At 49.2% G+C, this 25,136-nt stretch overlaps 1 protein-coding gene across 2 annotated transcripts in view; it reads right to left on the bottom strand.

Annotated features, from left to right (window-relative positions):
• Positions 1-25,136, bottom strand: part of SPEF2 (sperm flagellar 2) — a 158,622-nt gene that overhangs the window by 115,289 nt on the left and 18,197 nt on the right. Inside the window, exons 2-8 of one of the 2 annotated variants that reach the window (XM_073681589.1) lie at positions 12,639-12,741; positions 11,350-11,602; positions 11,083-11,253; positions 9,545-9,685; positions 8,604-8,683; positions 7,772-7,961; positions 3,186-3,374 (exon numbers count right to left, since the gene is read on the bottom strand). In XM_073681589.1, the coding sequence (XP_073537690.1) occupies positions 3,186-3,374; positions 7,772-7,961; positions 8,604-8,683; positions 9,545-9,685; positions 11,083-11,253; positions 11,350-11,602; positions 12,639-12,741 (1,127 nt within the window). The remainder of the gene's footprint in view (positions 1-3,185; positions 3,375-7,771; positions 7,962-8,603; positions 8,684-9,544; positions 9,686-11,082; positions 11,254-11,349; positions 11,603-12,638; positions 12,742-25,136) is intronic. The other variant, XM_073681592.1, reaches the window with a different exon arrangement.

Genomic DNA, 25,136 nt, shown 5'->3' with positions numbered 1-25,136 from the left:
CGGGACTCTGTACGTGGGGAGCAGTGACCATTCAGTCTGTTCAATAGCCGGCACACTGTACCGCAGCGCGGCTCCTGCTGCCGCTCTGCGGTCAGTGTGCCTGCTATTAGGCTATGTGCCCACGTTGCATTTATGAAGCAGAAAATTTCTGCTGCATAAATGCAAGTCCTCTCCCGGAAAAACGCATGCGGAATTCCGCACGCGTTTATCGCGCATTTTTCGCGCGTTTATCATGTGTTTTCCACATGCGGAATTGCCTTGCGTTTTTTATGCATTGGACAAAGGCAATTCCGCTTGCGGAAACGCAAAATTAAATGACATGCTGCGGATTTTTGAACGCGGCATAAACGCTGCGGAAAAATCAGCAGCATGTGCATAGAAGTTGCGGAAACCCATTGGGGATCATGGGGTGCGGGTTACCAAGCGTTTTACAAGCGTTTCCGCTGCGGAAATTCCGCATCAAAAACGCTTGTAAAACGCTACGTGGGCACACAGCCTTAAAGACAATGGATATTCACTACAACCCAATGGAGGGGGTTGTAGGGAATATTCATGTGCTTTAATAGCGGGCACACTGACCGCAGAGCGGCAGCAGGAGCTCCAGTGTGCCGGCTATTAAGAGAAATGAATATTCATTGCTCTCCATATTCATTTTCTTTAGTAGCGGGCACAGCGTAGGCTGCAGCAGGCGGCTGCTGCCTCCTGTGCGCCGCTGATCTCCCGCTGCCGCTCCCCCACACCCACCACCATGCGGCCATACAATAATATAGTATTGGGACTATAAGACACCCCCCCTCACTTTCCTCCAAAATTTTTGAGGAAAAAAGTGCGTCTTATAGTCCGAAAAATACGGTATATTTCAGCCGCACCGCTTCCCTGTCTAGGGACGGCTGGTTAGTAATGTGAATAGAGTATATTTCTGCCGCACCGCTTCCCTGTCCAGGGATGGTCGGTTAGTAATGGGAATACAGGGTATATTTCTGCTGCACTGCTTCCCTGTCCAGGGATGGTCGGTTAGTAATGGGAATACAGGGTATATTTCTGCTGCACTGCTTCCCTGTCCAGGGACGGTCGGTTAGTAATGGGAATACAGGGTATATTTCTGCTGCACAGCTTTCCTGTCCAGGGATGGCCGGTTAGTAATGGGAATACAGGGTATATTTCTGCTGCACTGCTTCCCTGTCCAGGGACGGTCGGTTAGTAATGGGAATACAGGGTATATTTCTGCTGCACAGCTTTCCTGTCCAGGGATGGCCGGTTAGTAATGGGAATACTGGGTATATTTCTGCCGCACTGCTTCCCTGTCCAGGGATGGTCGGTTAGTAATGGGAATACAGGGTATATTTCTGCTGCACAGCTTTCCTGTCCAGGGATGGTCGGTTAGTAATGGGAATACAGGGTATATTTCTGCCGCACTGCTTTCCTGTCCAGGGATGGCCGGTTAGTAATGGGAATACAGGGTATATTTCTGCTGAACTGCTTTCCTGTCCAGGGATGGCCGGTTGTTAATGGGAATACAGGGTATATTTCTGCTGCACTGCTTCCCTGTCCAGGGACGGCCGGTTGTTAATGGGAATACAGGGTATATTTCTGCTGAACTGCTTCCCTGTCCAGGGACGGCTGGTGAGTAATGGGAATACAGGGTATATTTCTGCTGAACTGCTTCCTAGTCCAGGAATAGCCTGCTAGTAATGGGAACACAGGGTATATTTCTGCCGCACTGCTTCCCAGTCCAGGGACAGTCGGTTAGTAATGGGAATACAGGGTATATTTCTGCCGCACTGCTTCCCTGTCCAGGGACAGTCGGTTAGTAATGGGAACACAGGGTATATTTCTGCCGCACTGCTTCCCAGTCCAGGGACAGTCGGTTAGTAATGGGAATACTGGGTATATTTCTGCCGCACTGCTTCCCTGTCCAGGGACAGTCGGTTAGTAATGGGAATACAGGGTATATTTCTGCCGCACTGCTTCCCTGTCCAGGGACAGTCGGTTAGTAATGGGAATACAAGGTATATTCCTGCCGCACTGCTTCTGTGTCCAGGGACAGCCGGTTAGTAATGGGAATATAGGGAAAATTTCTGCCGTACTGCTTCCCTGTCCGGGGATGGTCGGGTAGTAATGGGAATACAGGGTATATTTCTGCCACATTGCTTTCCTGTCCAGGGACAGTCAGTTAGTAATGGAAATACAGGGTATATTTCTGCCACACTGCTTCCCTGTCCAGGGACAGTCAGTTAGTAATGGCAATACAGTTTATATTTCTGCCACATTGCTTTCCTGTCCATGAATGGTTGGTTACTAATAGGAATACAGGGTATATTTCTGCCGCATTGTTTCCCTGTCCAGGAACGGCCAGTTAGTATTGGGAATACAGGGTATATTTCTGCCGCATTGTTTCCCTGCCCAGGGACAGCCAGATAGAAGTGGGAATACAGGGTATAATTCTGCTACATTGCTTCCCTGTCCAGGGATGGTCAGTTAGTAATTGGAATACAGGGTATATTTCTGCCGCACCGCTTCCTTGTCCAGGGACGGTCAGCTAGTAATGGGAATACAGGGTATATTTCTGCCGCACTGCTTCCTTATCCAGGGACGGTCAGCTAGTAATGGGAATACAGGGTATATTTCTGCCGCATTGCTTCCTTGTCCAGGGACAGCTAATTAGTAATGGGAATACAGGGTATATTTCTGCTGTACTTCTTCCCAGTCCAGGAACGGCCAGTTAGTAATGGGAATACAGGGTATATTTCAGCCGCATTGCTTCCTTGTCCAGGGACGGCCAGTTAGAAGTGGGAATACAGGGTATATTTTTGCCGCACCGCTTCCCTGTCTGGGGACGGTCAGTTAGTAATGGGAATACAGGGTATATTTTTGCCGCACCGCTTCCCTGTCTGGGGCCGGTCAGTTAGTAATGGGAATACAGGGTATATTTCTGCCACACTGCTTCCCTGTCTGGGGATGGTCAGTTAGTAATGGGAATACAGGGTATATTTCTGCCTCACTGCTTCCCTGTCTGGGGACGGTCAGTTAGTAATGAGAATACAGGGTATATTTCTGCCGCACTGCTTCCCTGTCTGGGGACGGCTGGTTAGTAATGGGAATACAGGGTATATTTTTGCAGCACCGCTTCCCTGTCTGGGGACAGTCAGTTAGTAATGGGAATACAGGGTATATTTTTGCCGCACCGCTTCCCTGTTCAGGGCGTCTTGGAACTCTCGCTCGCGTCGCTCTTCGTACTGCTTCTCCCGGAAAATTCTGTTTTGTCTCATGACCTCCTTCTCGTGTCGGCAGTGCATGAGCTGGACAGCAATCCTGCGCTCCTGCTGAGACTGTCTCATCAAGCGGTTAATGAGCTGCTCTTCCCGAAAAGCTTCCTGAGGGGACATCAATTTACAGCATGTAAGTGCGAGGGAATAATATCTATAAATTCATTAACCTGCAAGGTCAGCGCTGTAAAGAAAACCAAAATGCCTAAACTGCTGTTTGCAAGTGTAGCCCCAGATTAAATGCCAGGAATGACAACTTGTCAGGTCATCCTGCAAAAATCAAGCCCCCAAAGAACTCAAGTGATGGAAAAATAATAGGAAAAAACTTCTGGGTCTTTTACATGCAACTGAAAAGAAAAGAAAACAAAAAACAATATAAATCTGGTATCGTAATTACTGATTTTATCACGCATTCCCTATTCCCACTCAAAAAAAGTATTAGAAAAGTTATATTTCATGCACAATAATGCCACAAACAAAATACAGCACAAAAGGGTCTGGCTCCACAGAGGCCATAAGTCAGAGGGGGCGGAAAGTTTTATTTCTCTCTTTGGAGGACAAAGCAGACTGATGGCAACTTCTTTCCCACATTTCCCAGGAAAATACTGAGATCACATGACAGCCGCGGTATTTCACATTTATACCGTCCCCCCTGTGTAACCGAACAGTAAAAGATGTCTAATAGATTGACGGTATCTCGGTCTGGCTGACTCTGGAAATGTCTGGCTGGCCTCCCAATATCCTGCTCTCTGTCTGGGGTTTTATGAGCCTCAACAGCCTCTTACACAGGCACATAAGAGACCTCGAAACCCAAACTCAACAGCCCAGTACACAGACACATCGGAGCTCTCCTGACCCAAACTCAACAGCCTCATACACAGGAACATCAGAGATCTCCAAACCCAAACTCAACAGCCCTGTACACAGACACATCGGAGCTCTCCTGACCCAAACTCAACAGCCTCATACACAGGAACATCAGAGATCTCCAAACCCAAACTCAACAGCCCTGTACACAGACACATCGGAGCTCTCCTGACCCAAACTCAACAGCCTCATACACAGGAACATCAGAGATCTCCAAACCCAAACTCAACAGCCCTGTACACAGACACATCGGAGCTCTCCTGACCCAAACTCAACAGCCTCATACACAGGAACATCAGAGATCTCCAAACCCAAACTCAACAGCCCTGTACACAGACACATCGGAGCTCTCCTGACCCAAACTCAACAGCCTCATACACAGGAACATCAGAGATCTCCAAACCCAAACTCAACAGCCCTGTACACAGGCACATAAGAGACCTCCAAACCCAAACTCAACAGCCCTGTACACAGACACATCGGAGCTCTCCTGGCCCAAACTCAACAGCCCCGTACACAGACACATCGGAGATCTCCAAACCCAAACTCAACAGCACCGTACATTGGCATATCAGAGATCTCCAAACCCAAACTCAACAGCCTCATACACAGGCACATCAGAGATCTCCAAACCCAAACTCAACAGCCTCATACACAGGCACATCGGAGCTCTCCTGACCCAAACTCAACAGCCTCGTACACAGGCACATCGGAGATCTCCTGACCCAAACTCCACAGCCTCGTACACAGGCACATCTGAGATCTCCAAACCCAAACTCAACAGCCCTGCACACAGACACATCGGAGCTCTCCTGACTCAAACTCAAGAGCCCCGTACATTGGCACATCGTACATCTCCTGACCCAAACTCAAGAGCCCCGTACATTGGCACATCGTACATCTCCTGACCCAAACTCAACAGCCCTGTACACAGACACATCGGAGCTCTCCTGACCCAAACTCAACAGCATCATACACAGGCACATCACAGATCTCCAAACCCCAACTCAACAGCCCTGTACACAGACACATCGGAGATCTCCAAACCCAAACTCAACAGCCCTGTACACAGACACATCGGAGCTCTCCTGACCCAAACTCAAGAGCCCTGTACACAGGCACATCGGAGACCTCCAAACCCTAACTCAACAGCCCTGTACACAGACACATCGGAGATCTCCTGACCCAAACTCAACAGCCCTGTACACAGACACATCGGAGATCTCCAAACCCAAACTCAACATCCCTGTACACAGACACATCGGAGATCTCCTGACCCAAACTCAAGAGCCCCGTACATTGGCACATCATACATCTCCTGACCCAAACTCAACAGCCTCATACACAAGCACATTGGAGATCTCCTGACCCAAACTCAACATCCCTGTACACAGGCACATCTGAGATCTCGTGACCCAAACTCAACATCCCTGTACACAGGCACATCAGAGATCTCCTGACCCAAACTCAACATCCCTGTAAACAGGTACATCGGATATCTCCTCACCCAAACTCAACAGCCTCGTACACAGGCACATCTAGGATCTCCTGACCCAAACTCAACAGCCTCATACACAGGCACATCGGAGATCTCCTGACCCAAACTCCACAGCCTCGTACACAGGCACATCTGAGATCTCCAAACCCAAACTCAACAGCCCTGTACACAGACACATCGGAGCTCTCCTGACCCAAACTCAAGAGCCCCGTACATTGGCACATCATACATCTCCTGACCCAAACTCAAGAGCCCCGTACATTGGCACATCGTACATCTCCTGACCCAAACTCAACAGCCCTGTACACAGACACATGGAGCTCTCCTGACCCAAACTCAACAGCATCATACACAGGCACATCACAGATCTCCAAACCCAAACTCAACAGCCCTGTACACAGACACATCGGAGATCTCCAAACCCAAACTCAACAGCCCTGTACACAGACACATCGGAGATCTCCAAACCCAAACTCAACAGCCCTGTACACAGACACATCGGAGCTCTCCTGACCCAAACTCAACAGCCCTGTACACAGGCACATAGGAGATCTCCAAACCCAAACTCAAGAGCCCCGTACACAGGCACATCGGAGATTTCCAAACCCTAACTCAACAGCCCTGTACACAGGCACATCGGAGATCTCCTGACCCAAACTCAACAGCCCTGTACACAGACACATCGGAGATCTCCTGACCCAAACTCAACAGCCCTGTACACAGACACATCGGAGATCTCCTGACCCAAACTCAACAGCCCTGTACACAGACACATCGGAGATCTCCATACCCAAACTCAACATCCCTGTACACAGACACATCGGAGATCTCCTGACCCAAACTCAAGAGCCCTGTACATTGGCACATCATACATCTCCTGACCCAAACTCAACAGCCTCATACACAGGCACATCGGAGATCTCCTGACCCAAATTCAACAGCCCTGTACACAGGCACATCTGAGATCTCCTGACCCAAACTCAAGAGCCTCGTACACAGGCACATCAGAGATCTGACCCAAACTCAACAGCCTTGTACACAGGCAGATCGGAGATCTCGTGACCCAAACTCAACATCCCTGTACACAGGCACATCAGAGATCTCCTGACCCAAACTCAACATCCCTGTAAACAGGTACATCGGAGATCTCCTGACCCAAACTCAACAGCCTCGTACACAGGCACATCGGAGATCTCCTGACCCAAACTCAAGAGCCTCGTACACAGGTACATCAAAGATCTGACCCAAACTCAACAGCCTCGTACACAGGCACATCGGAGATCTCCTGACCCAAACTCAAGAGCCCCGTACATTGGCACATCGGAGATCTCATACACAGGGCTGTGGAGTTGGTAAGACAAACCTCCGACTCCTCAAATTCTATGATACCAACTCCCACTCCGACTCCACGACTCCGACACCCTCATACATGGCTCATGTTTAAGTGATAAATTTACTGTAGCACAGATTCATCTCAGCTAGAAGTCTAGACCCTTAGATCAGGAATAGGACAGACATTTATAGGACATTTCATAACTTTCCCAAATTCTTATGAAAAAAAATATTCCCCACAAACTGCATTGAACTACTGTACCCAATTTATTATTATACTGTACCCCGCAAGGTTCAGTTGTAGGACCTCTGCTCTTCTCCATTTACACCTTTGGCCTGGGACAGCTCATAGAGTCTCACGGCTTCCAGTACCTCCTCCATGCTGATGACACACAGATCTATTTCTCTGGACCCGACATCTCCTCCCTACTAACCAGAATCCCACAATGTCTGTCCGCTATCTCATCCTTCTTCTCTGCTAGATTTCTAAAACTTAACATGGATAAAACAGAATTCATCATCTTTCCACCATCTCATTCAACCCCCCCACCTGACCTATCTATCAACGTCAATGGCTGTCCACTCTCCCCAGTCCCTCAAGCTCGCTGCCTTGGAGTAACCCTGGACTCTGATCTCTCCTTCAAACCACATATCCAAGCCCTTTCCACTTCCTGCTGACTCCAACTCAAAAATATCTCCCGGATCTGCACATTCCTCAGCATAGACTTTGCCAAAACACTAGTGCACGCCCTCATCATCTCCCGCCTTGACTACTGCAACCTCCTGCTCTGTTACCCGAACCAATTACCTCCTGCGCCCCGTGAGCGACGAGCTGCTCCATCAGGATTCTGCGCCGTCGCTTCTCCCTCTGCTCACGGGATACGGCGTCCTCCTCTACCCTCTTCTGAATTTTCCTTACATAGTCTTCGGAACAGTCCAGATTTACCACGGCAGCCCCGATGCTCGCTGTGGACCTGAGTCTCTGTAAGGTTGGGCCCCTGAAAGACCGAGCATTGCATTATGTCAGTACCAGGATCGATGGGATCTTGGAGGTTTAATCACAGCCTGACTCCCGCAGAAAATCGGGCCAACATGGTGTCTCCGATTGTGAGCAGTACTCATCTTTCACTTCCATGGAGTTGAGCTGCGATACCGGACACAACCTCTAGACAGGGTAGGCGCTGTTTATCGAAGACTGCCGCCATGTGTTCATCATTTGCATTTTATTTTCTTAAGTCACTTTTGTTTTTCGCCTTGTGGGATTCGTTACCATTTTTTTTAGCCAAATTTTTCAAAATGGTTTATGAATTTTGTGCTAAATCAGAAATACTTCATTTTGTCTTGCACTTTTCTGTGCAAAAAAGTTGCACAAAAAAAGTTGCAAAAAAATAAAATAAAATTGCCGGTGGTGGTGTGGGGTGGACTGGAGTCCATTTGCATAAAAAATTGGCAACTTTTTATTTTTTAAGTCACAATTGATGACGCAAATGGAGAAAAAAAAAAAAAACACCCACAACGGCGAACATAAAAAACAAAACGTGAATACATAAAATAAACTTAAAAAATGTGTAAAAAAAAAATAAATAAAAATTTGGCACAAATTAAAATCATCAAAAACAGAATTGGGGTGGAGGCCTTACCTCCCGTTTAGGGTGACGCTATTGGTCAGGTCGTCCTTTTTCACTGACTTCTCAAATTTGGTTAATTCATTATAAACCTCCTAGAAAAAAGCAGAATGTTATGTTGTCTCCTATGCTGTCCATGCACCCAATAGGGTCGATGAGGTCCAGCATATATATGTCTTGTTGACAAGTTTATTCTTTTGGGTGATATAAAAGGGTAAATTCTTTTTTTTTGCTAAAAAAAAAAAAAAAAAGCTGATCCCAGGGTGTCTTGTTATTGTGATCCGTAGTGATCACCTGCAATCTGCATGGTATAAAGTGTTCAATTCCGCTGCAGCGCCACCACAGGGAAAATGAAGTATTACATGGTCCCGGTCCTCCAGAGAAAGAGCGAGGGTTTTATAGCCCGCTCTCAGCTCCAGATTATTAATGGCGATCACAAATCAGGGGCTCCCTCCTAATAGCCTAGAAATGAATAATAAAGCAGGATAGGTGATAACTTACTGACCGGTGGAGGTCCGAGGGCTGGGACCCCTACCGATCAGCAAAAGGAGGAATTTTTATTCCTGACAGTGCACTATTATTCCTGTTACAAAATGGTACAGCGGTTTGGATGCCGACCTCTTCGCTGTACTCTGCGCCGTATCCCTAACAGCCACTGATTAGCTGCAGCTTTCGCGTTTTGTCAGAACACTGTGAAATGTCAAAGTGTGATTGCTGCAGCTGATCACAGGCCTCTGATTGGCTGCAGCACCCACATATTCAACAATGTGTCCCCCGCTGGATGCAGAGGATGCAGTGCTGAGTACGGAGGAGAGGCAACAGTCAGGGAGGTGGGTATCAGATTTATTTATTTCTCTCATCTCCCTGCCTGGACCTATTAAATAAGGGGTTGTCCAGTAGTGAACAATTCCTTTAAGAACCCCACACATGCACTGGACACCGCACATTGCCCCGACCTCGGCTTCCTTCTTCTTCCTCAGAATCTTCTGCTCCTCGATGGCCTTTAATGTCCGGTTCGCCGGTGGTTTAGGTATCTGGATGATCGCAGCTTGGATTCTGGCCATTATTTCATTTTGTCTTCTTCTTGCGCAACGGAGCTGATGGGTGCGAGAAATAAAAGCAAAATGGCATGAGATATTATGGAGCTGATTTCTAAACTACAGGGTTATGACAAGTCGCTAGGACCACCACGGCCAGGAGTCAGGCTGTGCCAGGATAAAAAAGCCGAATGGACCATCGTCACCTTTTTCTTAGGAGTCCCAAAGGTCGGACCACACTGATCAAAAACGTATCCGACTGATAAGCGGCCAAGGAGTCACTAAGATGGACCGGAATTCGCTCAGTATTAATGGTTAAAACGCGCTGGGTGGGCAGAAAGTTTGTAAGGTGAGGTTTCAACCAATAGCTGCAGAGCAGGAAGTGATGTCAGAGAAGTGTGGGTGTGGTTTTGACAACTTCTGCTGTACATCTCAGTGACATGCCGCGGTAGTTGTCAGATCGGAATCTGGTGTTTTTAGGGACTAGGAATGGATTGTCCTGGTGTGTTTCCTAAACCTTGTAGCTAATTTGTACCAGATGTGAAGGATTGTGTTATGGATTAGATTAATAAATCCATTATCACTGGTCACCTGGCAGCATCTTCTGTGTGTTGACAGCTTCTGGAACACCAAACTTTTACTGTGTACTTCCTCATTAACAAATAGTTCCTACATCAAGGGTGCAGATAATTTCCCTTAGGCAGACCGGACGTCTCCAGTCCATACCAGGGACATCACATAGCAATGGAAATGCAATATTTTCCTGCCATATGAATAACAATCTGATATCATGATCATTTCTGTGGGTCCCAGGATTTGGGGTAACCACAGAAATGTGATATCAACCTGCATTTTGGATATACCATAGTCATGTTTGGTGTGTAGGATGATGACAGCATGCTTGGAAATACAGCGCACATAGGTACATACAGTATGGGAAAATATAGCATAAATTGGAATTTTGTCATTGCACCCATCTATTTGAGCATACAATTAGTCATACTCCTCTCCCCTGACCAGGAGGACTGATGTGGATGAGACCCTAGGAGAAGCAATGTGTATGGCAGTTCTGTCCAAACTTTCCTTTGCAAAGAAGAGCTCACCGATCTAATGGTGAGTAGTTTCTTTATTTATCCCTTTTACCACGTACTGTTTTTGCCTGTATTTATGTCTTTTATGTAAGCACTGTACTTGTTTTTGTATATTTTCTCTAAAATGTAATAGGTTTGTTCCTTGCTGCTCTAAACGTACCCACTACCTAGAAGAGGGAAAGAGTGCAATGTAACTACCTATCAAGTGCTTGGGAAAGTTGGGTGGCTTGTGTGCGGGTCCCGGTGTGGCAGGGAAAGGTGTGGATTTGTGGGAAGCCTGTGGGGTGCACTTTGCTCGTTGTCAGCCTGTTGCGATAGGTGAGGGGACGATCGAGTGGTAGAAGCAGAGTCCCCCTTTACAGCCACCTTTTCAATGTCTTGGATTCTTAATTCTTCTTGTATCTTCTGGATCTTCTTCATCTCGTCGTTCTGAAGTCGGGCGAGTCTTTCTTCCATTTCTTTGGCTCTTAATTCAAACTGTTTGGTCACTTGCTGCAGACTTAGGTCGGACTGACGAGGGACCAAGGTCTTCAATCTCTAGAAATTCCAGGAAAAAAAAACCCCCCAAACCTTAGCACCCCCGAATGAAGTACGCGTGCCCCCCCTCTGTATGGAGAAGATTACAGCACTCACCTCCTTATACATTTCTGTTCCTATGCTCTGTAGCTTTGCTGGGGCAGCGGCTCTCAACGTCTCGAGGGCCACACCGGTCAGCCCCGCTTTCTTCTTCTTCTGCAAGGCGATGTATAGCTGGTAGAGGAGCCTGGTGGCGGCTCCGTGCTGCTCCGACATGATATTCTGGGCCACATTTTGGTCGAACGGGATGCTCAGAAGCTGTAAGGTGGGCTCCACCCGAGTGAAATTGTTCAGTTTGGAGTTGGCCGTTCTGCAGAAATACTTCAACGTTGAAGAACTACCCATAGGATAAGTCATCAGTATCAGACTGATGGTGGTCCAGTACCTGAGACCTCCACCGATCAGTCGGAACAGCACAGCTCTGTACAATCAGTAGTTGTCGTTCTCGGTATTGCAGCTACGCTTCTATTAAAGTGAATGTGATCTGAGCTGCAGTACTGAGAACGGCCACTACGCGGTGTACTGAGCTTTGCAGCTGATCGTCAGGGGTGCTGAGCGTCAGACCGCCACCGATCTGATAACCTGAGGATAGATCATCAATATGGACAACCTCTTTAAGGTGTCTATAATGTTATTGCCTTTCACAAGTAAAAAAGGGATGATATTGGTGATCATAAGCTGTACATGGTGTCCCCCCGGAGACACTGACCCCCAGGAGCACGTAGCGTTATAGCATTATTCACTGCACAGTGAAGAGAGGAGAAAGAGAAGAGCTGATGCTATACAAAAAAAATAGGAAAAAACATGATAGTAAAAAAAAATAAATTAAAGGGGTACTATAATTTTACCAAATAAAACTATAAAGAGGTTCTGTTATTTTCTAATAAACTTTCTGCATCAATTCTTTGCTGATTTCAGGGTCTCTTCTTGTAGTCTTTTGACAATAAGCTGATCCCATGATTTCCCCCTCCTGTGGAGAAACCTGGCAATAAGTGTTTGGTTTCCCTGCAGCTCCACCACAGGGGAAATGAGGTATTACACAGTTTCCATTCATATCAATGGTTGTGTGTGTAATACAGGACAGGACGGATCCTCCAGAGGGAGAGACGCTCTTTATAAACTCTTTACACTCAGACTAAAAGCTGAGGATCCTGAACATAGGGGGCAAATACTTTTTTAAAAACATCATTATAGGAAATTAATATATTAAAGGATGGATGAATGAAAGGAAAATGATATATGAACAACAAATGAAATGACCGACAGACCCAGGATGAGGTATCGTTGTCTACATAGTGACCGAGAGCAGGAGAGGGGGGGAGACGTGTCACAGATTTAGGACTCACCTGTTTTGTGAAAACTTCTCAAAGTCATTTTGGAGTTCATACTTGTGTAACACTTCACCAATCAGGTATCCACTGCAGAACTCCCTGGCAAAAGTCTTCGGGTCTAGGAGATAAAAAAGAGAGATAAGAATCCAGTATGGGCAGAGGAGTGCTGTAAAATAATTATCATTTGAAGAGAACCTGAGTAATCGTCATTTTAATTTTTTTTTTTTTAAATGAATAGGACAGAGATAAGAGGTTACAGCTGGTGCTCATAATGTTCTATGAAGAACTGTAAATGCCATTTCAGCAGAACTTGCAGTGGAATGTTTGTGCCCGCCTCCAGCTCCTCCTCCTCTGCTTGTGTCGGCCTCTAGCTCCTCCTCCTCTTCCTTTATTGGCCTCTAGATCCTCCTCCTCTACCTGTGTTGTTTCTAGCTCCTCCTCCTCTCCATGTGTTGCCTCTAGCTCCTCCTCCTCTGCCTGTGTCAGCCTTTAGCTCTTCCTTCTCTGCCTGTGTCGGCCTCTAGCTCATCCTCTGCCTGTGTTGCCTCTAGCTCCTCCTCCTCTGCCTGTGTTGCTTCTAGGTCCTCCTCCTCTCCATATGTCTGCCTCTAGCTCCTCCTCCTCTGCCTGTGTCAGCCTCTAGCTCCTCCTCTGCATGTGTCTGCCTCTAGCTCTTCCTCTGCCTGTGTCAGCCTCTAGCTCCTCCTCTGCCTGTGTCAGCCTGTAGCTCCTCCCCCTCTGCCTGTGTCAGTCTCTAGCTCCCCCTCCTCCGCCTGTGTCAGCCTCTAGATCCTCCTCCTCTGCCTGTGTCAACATCTAGCTCTTCCTCCTCTGCCTGTATCTGCCTCTAGCTCCTCCTTCTCTGCCTGTGTTTGCCTCTAGTTATTTCTCCACTTGTCTGCCTCTAGCTAATCCTCCAACTGTATCAGCTTCTAGCTCCTCCTCCTCTGCCTGTCAGTCTCTAGCTCCTCCTCCTCTGCCTGTATTTGCCTCTAGTTCCTCCTCCACCTGTCTGCCTCTAGCTAATCCTCCTCCTCTGCCTGTGTTGCTTCTAGCTCCTCCTCCTCTGCCTGTGTTGCTTCTAGCTCCTCCTCCTCTGCCTGTGTCTGCCTCTAGCTCCTCCTCTGCCTGTGTCAGGATCTAGCTCCTCCTCTGCCTGTGTCGGCCTGTAGCTCCTCCCCCTCTGCCTGTGTCAGTCTCTAGCTCACCCTCCTCCGCCTGTGTCGGCCTCTAGATCCTCCTCCTCTGCCTGTGTCAACATCTAGCTCTTCCTCCTCTGCCTGTATCTGCCTCTAGCTCCTCCTCCTCTGGGTCAGTCTCTCGCTCCTTTTCTGCCTGTGTTGGCCTGTAGCACCTCCTCCTCTGTCTGTGTCTGCCTCTAGCTCCTCCTCCTCTGCCTGTGTCAGTCTCTAGCTCCACCCCCTCCACCTGTGTCAGCCTCTAGCTCCTCCTCCTCTGCCTGTGTCAGTCTCTAGCTCCTCCTCCTCTGCCTGTATCTGCCTCTAGCTCCTCCTCCTCTGCCTGTGTTTGCCTCTAGTTCCTCCTCCACCTGTCTGCCTCTAGCTCCCTCTCTTCTGACTGTATCAGCTTCTAGCTCATCCTCCTCTGCCTGTGTTTGCCTCTAGTTCCTTCTCCACCTGTCTGCCTCTAGCTAATCCTCCTCTGACTGTATCAGCTTCTAGCTCTTCCTCCTCTGCCTGTGTCAGTCTCTAGCTCCTCCTCCTCTGCCTGTGTTTGCCTCTAGTTCCTCCTCCACCTGTCTGCCTCTAGCTAATCCTCCTCTGACTGTATCAGCTTCTAGCTCCTCCTCCTCTGCCTGTGTCAGTCTCTAGCTCCTCCTTCTCTGCCTGTATCTGCCTCTAGCTCCTCCTCCTCTGCCTGTGTTTGCCTCTAGTTCCTCCTCCACCTGTCTGCCTCTAGCTCCCTCTCTTCTGACTGTATCAGCTTCTAGCTAATCCTCCTCTGAGTATCAGCTTCTAGCTCCTCCTCCTCTGCCTGTGTCAGTCTCTAGCTCCTCCTCCTTTGCCTGTGTTTGCCTCTAGTTCCTCCTCCACCTGTCTGCCTCTAGCTAATCCTCCTCTGACTGTATCAGCTTCTAGCTCCTCCTCCTCTGCCTGTGTCAGTCTCTAGCTCCTACTCCTCTGGGTCAGTCTCTCGCGCCTCCTCTGCCAGTGTCGGGCTCTAGATCCTCCTCCTGTGCCTGTATCTGCCTCTAGCTCCTCCTCCTCTGCCTGTGTCTACCTTTAGTTCCTCCTCCACCTGTTTGCTTCTAGCTCTTCCTCCTCTGACTGTATCAGCTTCTAGCTCCTCTCCTACTCCTCTGGGTCAGTCTCTCGCTCCTCCTCCGCCAGTGTCGGCCTCTAGATCCTCCTCCTGTGCCTGTATCCGCCTCTAGCTCCTCTGCCTGTGTCTGCCTTTAGTTCCTCCTCCACCAGTTTGCTTCTAGCTCCTCCTCCTCTGACTGCATCAGCTTCTAGCTCCTCCTCCTCTGCCTTTGTCGGACTCTAGCTCCTCGTCCTCTCGGTCTCTAGCTCCTCCTCCTCTGCCTGTGTCGGCCTCCAGCACCTCCTCCTCCTCTGCCTGTGTTGGCCTCTAGTTCCTCCTCCTCTGACTGTATCAGCTTCTAGCTCCTCCTTCGCCTGTGTCTGCCTCTAACTCCTTCTCCTCTACCTGTGTCCGGCCTCTAGCTCCTCTTCCTCTGCTGTTCTCTAGCTCTTCCTTCTCTGTCTGTGTAGGCCTCTAGCTCCTCCTCTGCCTATGTCTGCCTCTAGCTCCTCCTCCTCTGCCTGTGTCGGCCTCCAGCTCCTCCTCCTCTGCCTGTGTCGGCCTCCAGCTCCTCCTCCTCTGCCTGTGTCGACGACCAGCTCCTCCTTCTCCATAGAACTTTAAAAACACCAACTGTCGTCTTGTTGTCTGTCTAGTATTTGGAGGATCGGTCTTCACTGAATACACACTTAACTTCTTAATAAAGAGTGAAAAATCAGTTCAGGAGGAGAAAGAAGCAGATTTTTCTGATAAGATATATTACAAAATTGCTTATTTTCATGTGTACTATTGATATTTTGAATAAAAATTAACAAAACTTCTAATTATTCTAATGAAAGTGAAAGTAAGAGATGTCTGGCCACTATGCAATCAAATTTATACAATCTGGCCCAATGGGACCTTCCACCATTGCCGTGAAATAAAATCTAAAATTGTCTTTCTAAAGCTTAGCTGGGCTGTACATAGCTATATACCTGCAGTGAATTACTGCACACATATACCGACGGCGGCAAGTCAGAACTGTCAGCTAAGCAGCGGAAATGCTTTATGACAGATTTGGCCCTTTCTAATGTGACATAGCCGGGGCTCGGACTGCAGTACCTACCAGGCGGATCACAGTAAAAGAGGCAAGGAGCAGAGAGGCAGAGGGTTTCAGCCCATCTGCTTCAATGGTCTACGTGTTTCAAAATATTTTTATTGAAAAAGTTTTTAAAGTAGCCAGGGGATGGGAAGGAGTAGGGTACATAAATTAAAAAGGGAGGGAAGGGAAGGGAGAGGGGGGAAAAGGAAAACAAACAATCTACATATTGTAGACAAAAAGGTTTAGAAATCACTGTATTGTACAATATAGTATAGTTTCAAATACAAACAGAAAATAGATAAGTACTCGATTAATGAGTCTAGACATAAAATCTATGAAGACATAAACTTTAGGTTTATTAAAGAAATACATTAAATGTGTCTAAAAAAATAAAAATAAAAAAGATTCATAAAAAATTTAGATTTTAATTGAGCTAAAGGAAGTTCTGTATTACCATTAAAAAGAACAAAGGAGAGAGTCAAACAATTGGTTCACTTGATAATATATGGAATGTCAATTGGCCTTATGTAAGAGTAGCGGTAAGTATTTAGAGATCCAGGGGGTCCAACGATCTAGGTATTTTGAGAAAGAGCTGCTTCTAATTGCTATATTGTGTTCATACACGCTATGTTGGGTAATTCGGTCTATAAGTACATCTATACCGGGTGGATCAGGTTTAGTCCATCTCGTAGCAATAATGAGTCTAGCAGTCACTATAATATGCGAAATTATAAATCGTAACTGCTTTGGGAAGTCTTCTATTCCAATTGACAAGAGGGCTAATTGTGGAGTAATGAATATGGTCATTCCTGTGATATCTGATATTAAGAGTTTAGTATCCATCCAAAATTTAAGCAGTCTAGGACATCCCCAGAACATGTGGGTTAATGTGCCTTGATTATTGCATTTCCGCCAGCAATAAGGCGAATTGGTGGGGTTAATGCGATGAAGTTTTATTGGAGTCCAGTACCACCGTGAAAGAACCTTGAAGTAAGACTCATGCATTGTCGCTGAAGCTGTGTGAGAATATATTATGTTTAAGGTCTTACTCATTTTATTCAGATCTATTTTAATGTTAAGTTCTTTCTCCCAAGTTTTAAAAAAGGGGTGGTAAGGCAAATTCACTTCCTCATTAAAAATTTTATACAATGCATTTGTCTTCCAAATAGATGTTTTCTCTGGATTATTTATTAATTGTACTACTATTTGTGGCATGGCAAACATGAGGGAAGGTTTCGTAAGCAAATTAGAGATAAGCTTCCAATTCGTCCTCTCATCTCTTGAGAGAGAGTATCTAGTTTGTAATGTGTAAAAGGGTAAGAGGGTATCATCAGAAATGAGGTCATTAACAGTATTTATGCCTTTATCTAGCCAGGTCGACAGGTCCAGGTTTGTAATTAAGATTTCTAGTACAACCAAAGGGATATTTTTAATTTTAATTAAAGGGAAGTGTGTAAAGGATTTGTTTACCAAGTCTCTCCAGGCCAGAATAACAGCTTTTAAGGTGGGGTAGTTTGGCGGGGGCCTAGAAGGCTCAATAAGGTGGGCGAGAATTAGGGACCTTAATTGTTCAGTTTTAGCAGCTGACGTCTCTATGTTGATCCAGGATGTGTTATTAGATTCAATTAACCATCCCTGAGAAAGCTTTAATGTGGTGGCCAGATAATAATTATATAAATTGGGAACACCCAGTCCTCCCATCTTTTTATGTTTTAATAATGAGAGGGTAGGGATTCTTGCTCAATGGTCTACGTGGTTCAACGCTTCTGACAGATCAGTAGGCAGGAGTTTTCTGATAGACAACTACAGATCTAAAGCCAACATGATGGGCTCTGTGCAATGACAATGGAGCAGAATGACCGAGCGACCTGTATACTCGGCCTCCAGGAGGAATAACACGGGCTACACAGCCTAGAAGGCGATAGAGCATTAGTTTGGAACTTGCTACATCTGTACAGAGATCACAAAACTGGCAGAGACCTGACCCCGACCTGATGTCTGTGCAACTTTGGAAACAGAAAATTGTCGAGGTAAGGAACAGTTAGTAAAGGACTCGTTTTCCTACTTCCTTCCCAACTCCAGATCTGTAATATTATTACATCCCGGTGTTACGCTCACGCCTGGACTGACTGGCGTGAGCGTGGTTAGTGGTCCCACTGGGCCACGAACCGAGGAGTGCCTGGAGGGGCGTGACTAGGGGCCTCGCCAGATCCGACCACGAACACACGGCGGCTTAATCGACTCCGTGGTCTGAGGAGGGACGTGGGAGGTGGCCCAGGTGCTACTCCAGGTCAGACCCGGGTCACAGCTGTTGACCCACACCGGGGAATGCAGGAACGGGCAGACACGGCTGATATGCAGACAGGTGGGTACTAGCAGGCACGGCTGGTATGCAGACAGGTGAGTACTGGCAGGCACAGCTGGTATGCAGACAGGTGAGTACTGGCAGGCACGGCTGGTATGCAGACAGGTGAGTACTGGCTGGCTCAGCTGGTATGCAGACAGGTGGGTACTGGCAGGTATGCAGACAGGCGGGTGCTGGCAGGTAGGAAAGCAGGCTGGTTAGGGACCAGTACAGACTGGGAAACAGGAACAAACCGCAGGTGCGGAGGGCAAGCAGAGCAGAGCGAAACCGCAGGTGTGGAGGACAAACAGAGCAGAGCGAAACCGCAGGTGCAGAGGACAAGCAGAGCAGAGTGAAACCGCAGAAGCAGAGGACAAGCAGAGCAGAGCGAAACCGCAGGAGCGGAGGACAAGCAGAGCAGAGTGAAAGCGCAGGAGCGGAGGACAAGCAGAGCAGAGCGAAAGCGCAGGAGCGGAGGACAAGCAGAGCAGATCGAAACCGCAGGAGCGGAGGACAAGCAGCACAGAGCGAAACCGCAGGAGCGGAGGACAATCAGAGCAGAGCGAAACCGCAGGAGCGGAGAACAAGCAGAGCAGAGCGAAACCGCAGGAGCGGAGGACAAGCAGAGCAGAGTGAAAGCGCAGGAGCGGAGGACAAGCAGAGCAGAGCGAAAGCGCAGGAGCGGAGGACAAGCAGAGCAGAGCGAAAAAGCAGGAGCGGAGGACAAGCAGAGCAGAGCGAAACCGCAGGTGCGGAGGACAAGCAGAGCAGAGTGAAACAGCAGGTGCGGAGGACAAGCGAGGCAGAGCGAAACCGCAGGAGCGGAGAACAAGCAGAGCAGAGCGAAACCGAAGAGCGGAGGACAAGCAGAGCAGAGCGAAACCGCAGGAGCGGAGGACAAGCAGAGCAGAGCGAAACCGAAGAGCGGAGGACAAGCAGAGCAGAGCGAAACCGCAGGAGCGGAGGACAAGCAGAGCAGAGCGAAACCGCAGGAGCGGAGGACAAGCAGAGCAGAGCGAAACCGCAGGTGTGGAGGACAAGCAGAGCAGAGCGAAACCGCAGGTGCGGAGGGCAAGCGAGGCAGAGTGAAACCGCAGGTGCGGAAGATGCAGGCAGACAGGACAGGGCAATGTTCACATGGAACAGACTGGGAAACACAGGAAGATAGTTAGAACACAGGAGGTAGATACGGAGGCAGGGAAACGGGACAAGCAGAACCAGATACACACAAGGTACTTACAATGAAGTAGCGAGTGGACACAAAACTCACAAACAGAAGTACAGAGACAACGAGTTGGAGTTAGGTGCAGGTTCAAACACTGCAGGAAAAGGGAAGGTACGGACATAGAGACAAACAGGTAACGGGCTAGGACACAGTTCAGAAAGGAACTGAACCAGGAACAAGATACAGGAACGAGCCTGGGAACTCAGCCCCCAGGGTGGCGGAAACAGACTAGAAGTCACAGATACAGGTAACGGGCCTGGGTATACAGCCCTCAGGGTGGCGGAAACAGACTAGAAGTCACAGCTACAGGTAACCGGCCTGGGTATACAGCCCCCAGGGTGGCGGAAACAGACAAGATGCAGGACAGGACCTGGCAACTCAGTTGCACAGAACACACTGAAAGAAAGTGTTGCTTGGGCACCTCCTACTGGGTGGAGGGGGTTTAAGTATCCAGTGACTCACAGCAATATGCTGGGGACGCATTAGGACTGCAAACACTGTAACTTTAAGAATCGGGCAGTAACCGCGCCGCCACCCTAAGCAATCAGACAAGAGACATGCACACAGCAAGTACTGGAGCAAAGTGTGCAGCCTGGACTGATAGGTAAGTTGGCGGTTTTGCATGGTGGGAGATGGTAAGCCATGCCTGCACGCCGCCAGGGATGTTACACTCGGCATCTCTGGGAATATTGTATTCAATTTACCCTAAAGAGAGAGTTCCATAAACTCACTGCTCTAACAGTAAAGAATCTGATCTATCATGATGGTGAAACCTAGACTGGACCTGCACCAGATTCAAGAAAAGTGTATAACTCAGAATCAGTACAGGATCAGTAATGTATGTACACAGTGACTCCTCCAGCAGAATAGTGAGTGCAGCTCTGGAGTACAATACAGGATGTAACTCAGGATCAGTACAGGATCAGTAATGTAATGTATGTACACAGTGACTGCACCAGCAGAATAGTGAGTGCAGCTCTGGAGTATAATACAGGATGTAACTCAGGATCAGTAATGTAATGTATGTACACAGTGACTGCACCAGCAGAATAGTGAGTGGAGCTCTGGAGTATAATACAGGATGTAACTCAGGATAAGTAATGTAATGTATGTACACAGTGACTGCACCAGCAGAATAGTGAGTGCAGCTCTGGTCAGCTGTTGCTCACTGTGGTGATTGTGGGTGTGGTGGCTGCAGATCCTGCTGTGTGCTCCTGAGAACCAACACCTCTCCACCTGGGGATCTGCTCTCTCTCCTACCCAGGGAGGGAGTGGATTCCTGGAATGAGTGATGGAGCCAAGTCCCAGGCTTCTGCTTCCCGAACCAGGCCGGCGGGGAGCAGGAGAAACCAGCAACCAGCCTGCACATCGGAGGACTTGGGGGTGAGATGCTCCACCAGGAGTCGCAGCAATGTGGCTCCTACTCCCCCTGGTTTTGTGCAGACCCAGAAAAGCCGCAAGGCTTCCAGCATGGAGGTAAAGCCTGACAGTGTGCATGATGGCGCTCCTTCCGGAGGAAAGCTGAGTGCTCACGGAGGTGAGGCCGACCTCACTGAGGAAGGTTGGACGATTCAAAGTCCCTGGGAGTCTGTGTCCACCTATGCCTCCCGGATCATGAGCCACCTCCGTGAGTATGAAGATGCAAGTAAGCTCGCCAGGAGGCTTCGGGAGGAGCTGCACTGCACAAGCGCTAAAGCTGCAGGTGCCTCCAAATTGAGGAAAGCTAAACTCCAGGCGGAGGTAAAGAGGCTCACCAGTGAGATTAATGTGCTGGAACTAAGGAAAGCTACCATCAGAGAGCAGAGGGGTCCTTTAAAGGAAAAACTGATAAATGAAGACCGATTCAGAGAAATAGCTGATAACAGAGAGCAAAGGCAGATAGGGCTGCAGCCTGAGAGCCAGGCGGATGATGAGAGTAATGATGACCAGCAGAAAGCCCCACCTGGCAGCCTGCAAAGTCACCCGCAGGCCATGTGCAGCGAGCTCCATGCAGGACAGGCGACAATGACATCCGGTCGAACTTCTGCCGGCTCTGGGGAGGACAGTGACAGCAGCGGCCAGGGAGGGGCGCTAATGGCCGAGATAAAGCTCCTGGAGTCCCCAGTGAGCCTCCTGAACTTCCATCTTGGTGAGGATCTACCAGAAGAGGCACCTGGGATCCAGAAAAAGGCTAAGAAGACCAAACCAAAGCTGCAGGAAGCGGTAAGATATGTATATGCCCCCTCCCTGTACCCCCTGAGTCGGCTGCAGGGTCAGCTCACTGTATAAGCCCCGTTGCCCAGCCCAGCCCGGGTTCTGCTGTGGATCCGGTGCAAAGGCGCGGGGAGATTACACAGCGTGGTAGTGAGGCGCAGAGCTCCGTCTCTGCTTGTAGTAGCGGGGACGCAGCAGAAGGTGCATCAGCCGAGAGGCTGGACAGCGAGGGCGGTCCAGCGGCGGGCGTTCGGTCTGGCCACGATACTGTGGTGTGCTCCTCAGTGGGAGGGGGGAGCAGCCCGGTGTCGGGGGCGGCTCCGGTATCCTCGGTGCCTCGGAATGCTCTTGCCGCTGATCACTTATAGTTGAGCGGCGGCAGTGTGAGGGGGCTGTCGGGGCTGAGCGTACCGGTCCTCCCACCAAAGTGTTATTTTGTATTGGCGCCGCTGGTTAGGAAGATCCTGATGCTAAAGCGGCGCCTCACAGCAGCTAAAGATCAGCGGCGCATCGCTACAAATGCAAAACAGCGGAAATTACCGACTGATGATATGGAGGGCACACATAAGGCCAGGGGTGAGGTCGCCTCCAGTTCTATGGAGGTGACTGAGCCCCTTGTGCCTGATGATGCTGAGGTCAAAATGTCAACCACCATTGTTACTGGTCCAGCAGGAATGAATGTGGTGGTGGGTGTGAATGAGGCCAATTCATTGTCTAGTGGCGTGGTTGCTAGTTTGGTGGAGGGTGAGATGGAGGTGGGTAAAGGTGATGCTGTTGGGGCTGATGTAGTCACTGGTCCGGTTGCCCCCCCCCTGATGGTGACAATGCCTGTCCAGAGTTATGCCACTGTCACCTTCAGGGCGAATAGGGCATCCACCTCGTCTCCGGGTTTTGGGGACGGCATGTTGCAACGGCGCCTTCTGGAGGCTCTAAAGAAGGGGGAGAGATCACTAATGGTAGAGGGTTGATCTATCCTTCTGGATAGAGAAGCATGGCCTCGGGGCCTTCCGAGAGAAAAATGGGGGGGATACAGTGTGGTCCCTCCCAACAGCCGGGCCAGGCAGTGTGCGTAGGAATGTGGTCCGTCTTCGGTGGAGGGGCAGTGATGCATGTCCTCCAAGGTCTAAAGTTGTGGAGCTCCTGCTGAGGATGGGCTTCAAGGCGATTGACATCTATGCCTTGATACATCCCTATTCCACGCCTGAGTTTGAAGTCAGCTTTGTTCGGCCGGAGGGGCTTGAGCTCTTCTGGACGAATTATGAGTTGGCAAAAAATGAGCCCGGCTGGCGAGACTTTGCCGTTCAGGCAGTGTCTCGCCAAAACCAAATCAAGAAAGTAACCGTGATGACTCGTAACGAGTCGCTTTCTTGTTATGGCATCATGACGTGGCTTGGTCGGTATGGAGAGGTGGTGGAGATGCCAAATAAAAACCGCGACGAGTTTGGTATCTGGTCAGGGGCCTGGACATTTATGGTAAAACTTAAGTGTTCAGGTGGTACGGTTGCCCACATTCCATCATCCGCCTTCCTGGGTAGGGATCGTATCCTGGTCTTCTACCAGGGGCAACCGAAGCTCTGTCACAGGTGCGGCAACCCCACACACTTCAGTGCAAACTGCACTGTGCAGAAATGTGCGTTGTGTGGGGGTGTCGGCCATCTTGCTGCCTCTTGTGTGGAGATAAGGTGCCACCTGTGTGGTGAGTTAGGTCACCCATTCAGCCGTTGTCCTCGCTCCTTTGCTAATGCAGTCGAGACCCCGGTGGGAGAAAGCCGTGAGGCCGATTCTGCTGGGGAGGGGACTAGCAGGGGTGGGGGAGCAGAGGGGCCAGGGAAGAAAAGCAAAAAAAAGACGCCTGCCCAGCTGAGGAGTCTAGACAAGCGCAGACAGGAGAGGGAGCAGGGCGAGCCCCGGGAAACTGGGGCAGCCCCTGTCCTGGATGCCAGTGTTGCTGCTGAGGCCCCGAGGGATGATGAGTTGGATGAGGAGGTCAGGAGGATCCACAGGGAGGAAACTGCCTCTGCCTCAGAATCCTCCCATTATGAAAGGATGGATGAGGATAATAAGCGGTGGCTAGAGAACAAGCGTAAGCTCGGCACCAAAAAGAAGAAAAAGAAGGGAGATAAAACATCTTCTCCCGCTCTGACCAAGGAAGGTAAAACCGACTCCCCTCTGGTTGGTCTTTCTAACCGGTTCCAAGCCCTTGATAACATCTCTTCCTCAGAAGAGGAGGCTGAGGGTGAGGTTCCGGCTTCAGCGGAGCTTACAGGGAGCGCCGAGTCTCCTTCTCCTGGGGATGCAAGGTCCTTGGGGGGAGGGACTGGCCCAGAGTCCGGAGACGAGGACGAGAAAAGGAAAAATGCTGGAATGGACACCTCTGTGTCATTAAAGAGGGGGAAGGATTCCTCCTCTGAGGCAGAGGATAAGGGGAGTGGGAAGAGGAAAGCCATCTAACTTAATCACCAATGATGGCGGTACCCACTCCGTTGACGCTGGCGTCCATTAATGTCGCCAGCATTAAGTCAAATATGGCTAGATTTGCGGCCTTTGATTTTCTCAGCCGGGTTGAAGCTGACATTTTCTTTTTGCAAGAGACCAGGCTGCCAAATATGGCAGAGGTGTTTATAGCTAAGAGGGAGTGGAGACTCGGGCCCTCCTATTGGTCTCTTGCGGCCGAGCCGTATAGCGGAGTGGCGGTCCTTTTTACCGCACCGGTAGAATGCCAACGGGTTATTGAGTTAGAAATGGGGAGGTGCCTGATATTAGATGTCCTCATGAAGGGACAGGAGCTTCGGCTCATTAACATCTATGGTCCCCAATCTAAGTGGGACCGGAAGTGTCTCTTTACGAGGATCAAGCCCTACCATTTTACGAGTCGGCAGGTCATCTTTGGAGGGGACTTCAACACTGTCACGAGGCCCCGGGATAGAGGAGGTTCCAGAGACAAGCTGACTTATGATAGCGTCGCCCTTAATAGTATAGCTAGTGAGGCTCGCCTGGTGGATGTCCACATCCGGCACACCCCAGGCCACGAGGGGTTCACCTATCATAGAGGTAACTGTAGGTCCAGGATAGACAGGTTTTATTTAAAGGAGGAAGCCGTCTCTTCAGCAGTATCTGTTGTTGAGGTGGAGTTCTCCGATCACTATATGATTTTGTTTTCCCTGAATGTTACAGAGACCCCCCGGATGGGAGGAGGCTTTTGGAGGCTCAATTCGTCTCTCTTGGAGGAAGCGGAGATAAGACAGTCCTTTGAGGATTTTCTTCAGAGCCAGGTACCCTTACTGGATCTTTGTAGTAGTAAGTCAGAGTGGTGGGAGATGTTTAAGAAAAGGGTGGCGAGATTCTTCCGCCAGCTCTCGAGCCTCAGGAGCCTGGACAGGTATTGCCTGTATCAGGGCCTGAGGA

This window comes from Phyllobates terribilis, unplaced genomic scaffold (genome assembly GCF_046119375.1).
Source record: "Phyllobates terribilis strain yellow unplaced genomic scaffold, ASM4611937v1 Scaffold_1__5_contigs__length_1240528914, whole genome shotgun sequence".
Classification (NCBI taxonomy): domain Eukaryota; kingdom Metazoa; phylum Chordata; class Amphibia; order Anura; family Dendrobatidae; genus Phyllobates; species Phyllobates terribilis.
This window is presented reverse-complemented; position numbering and strand designations above follow the sequence as displayed.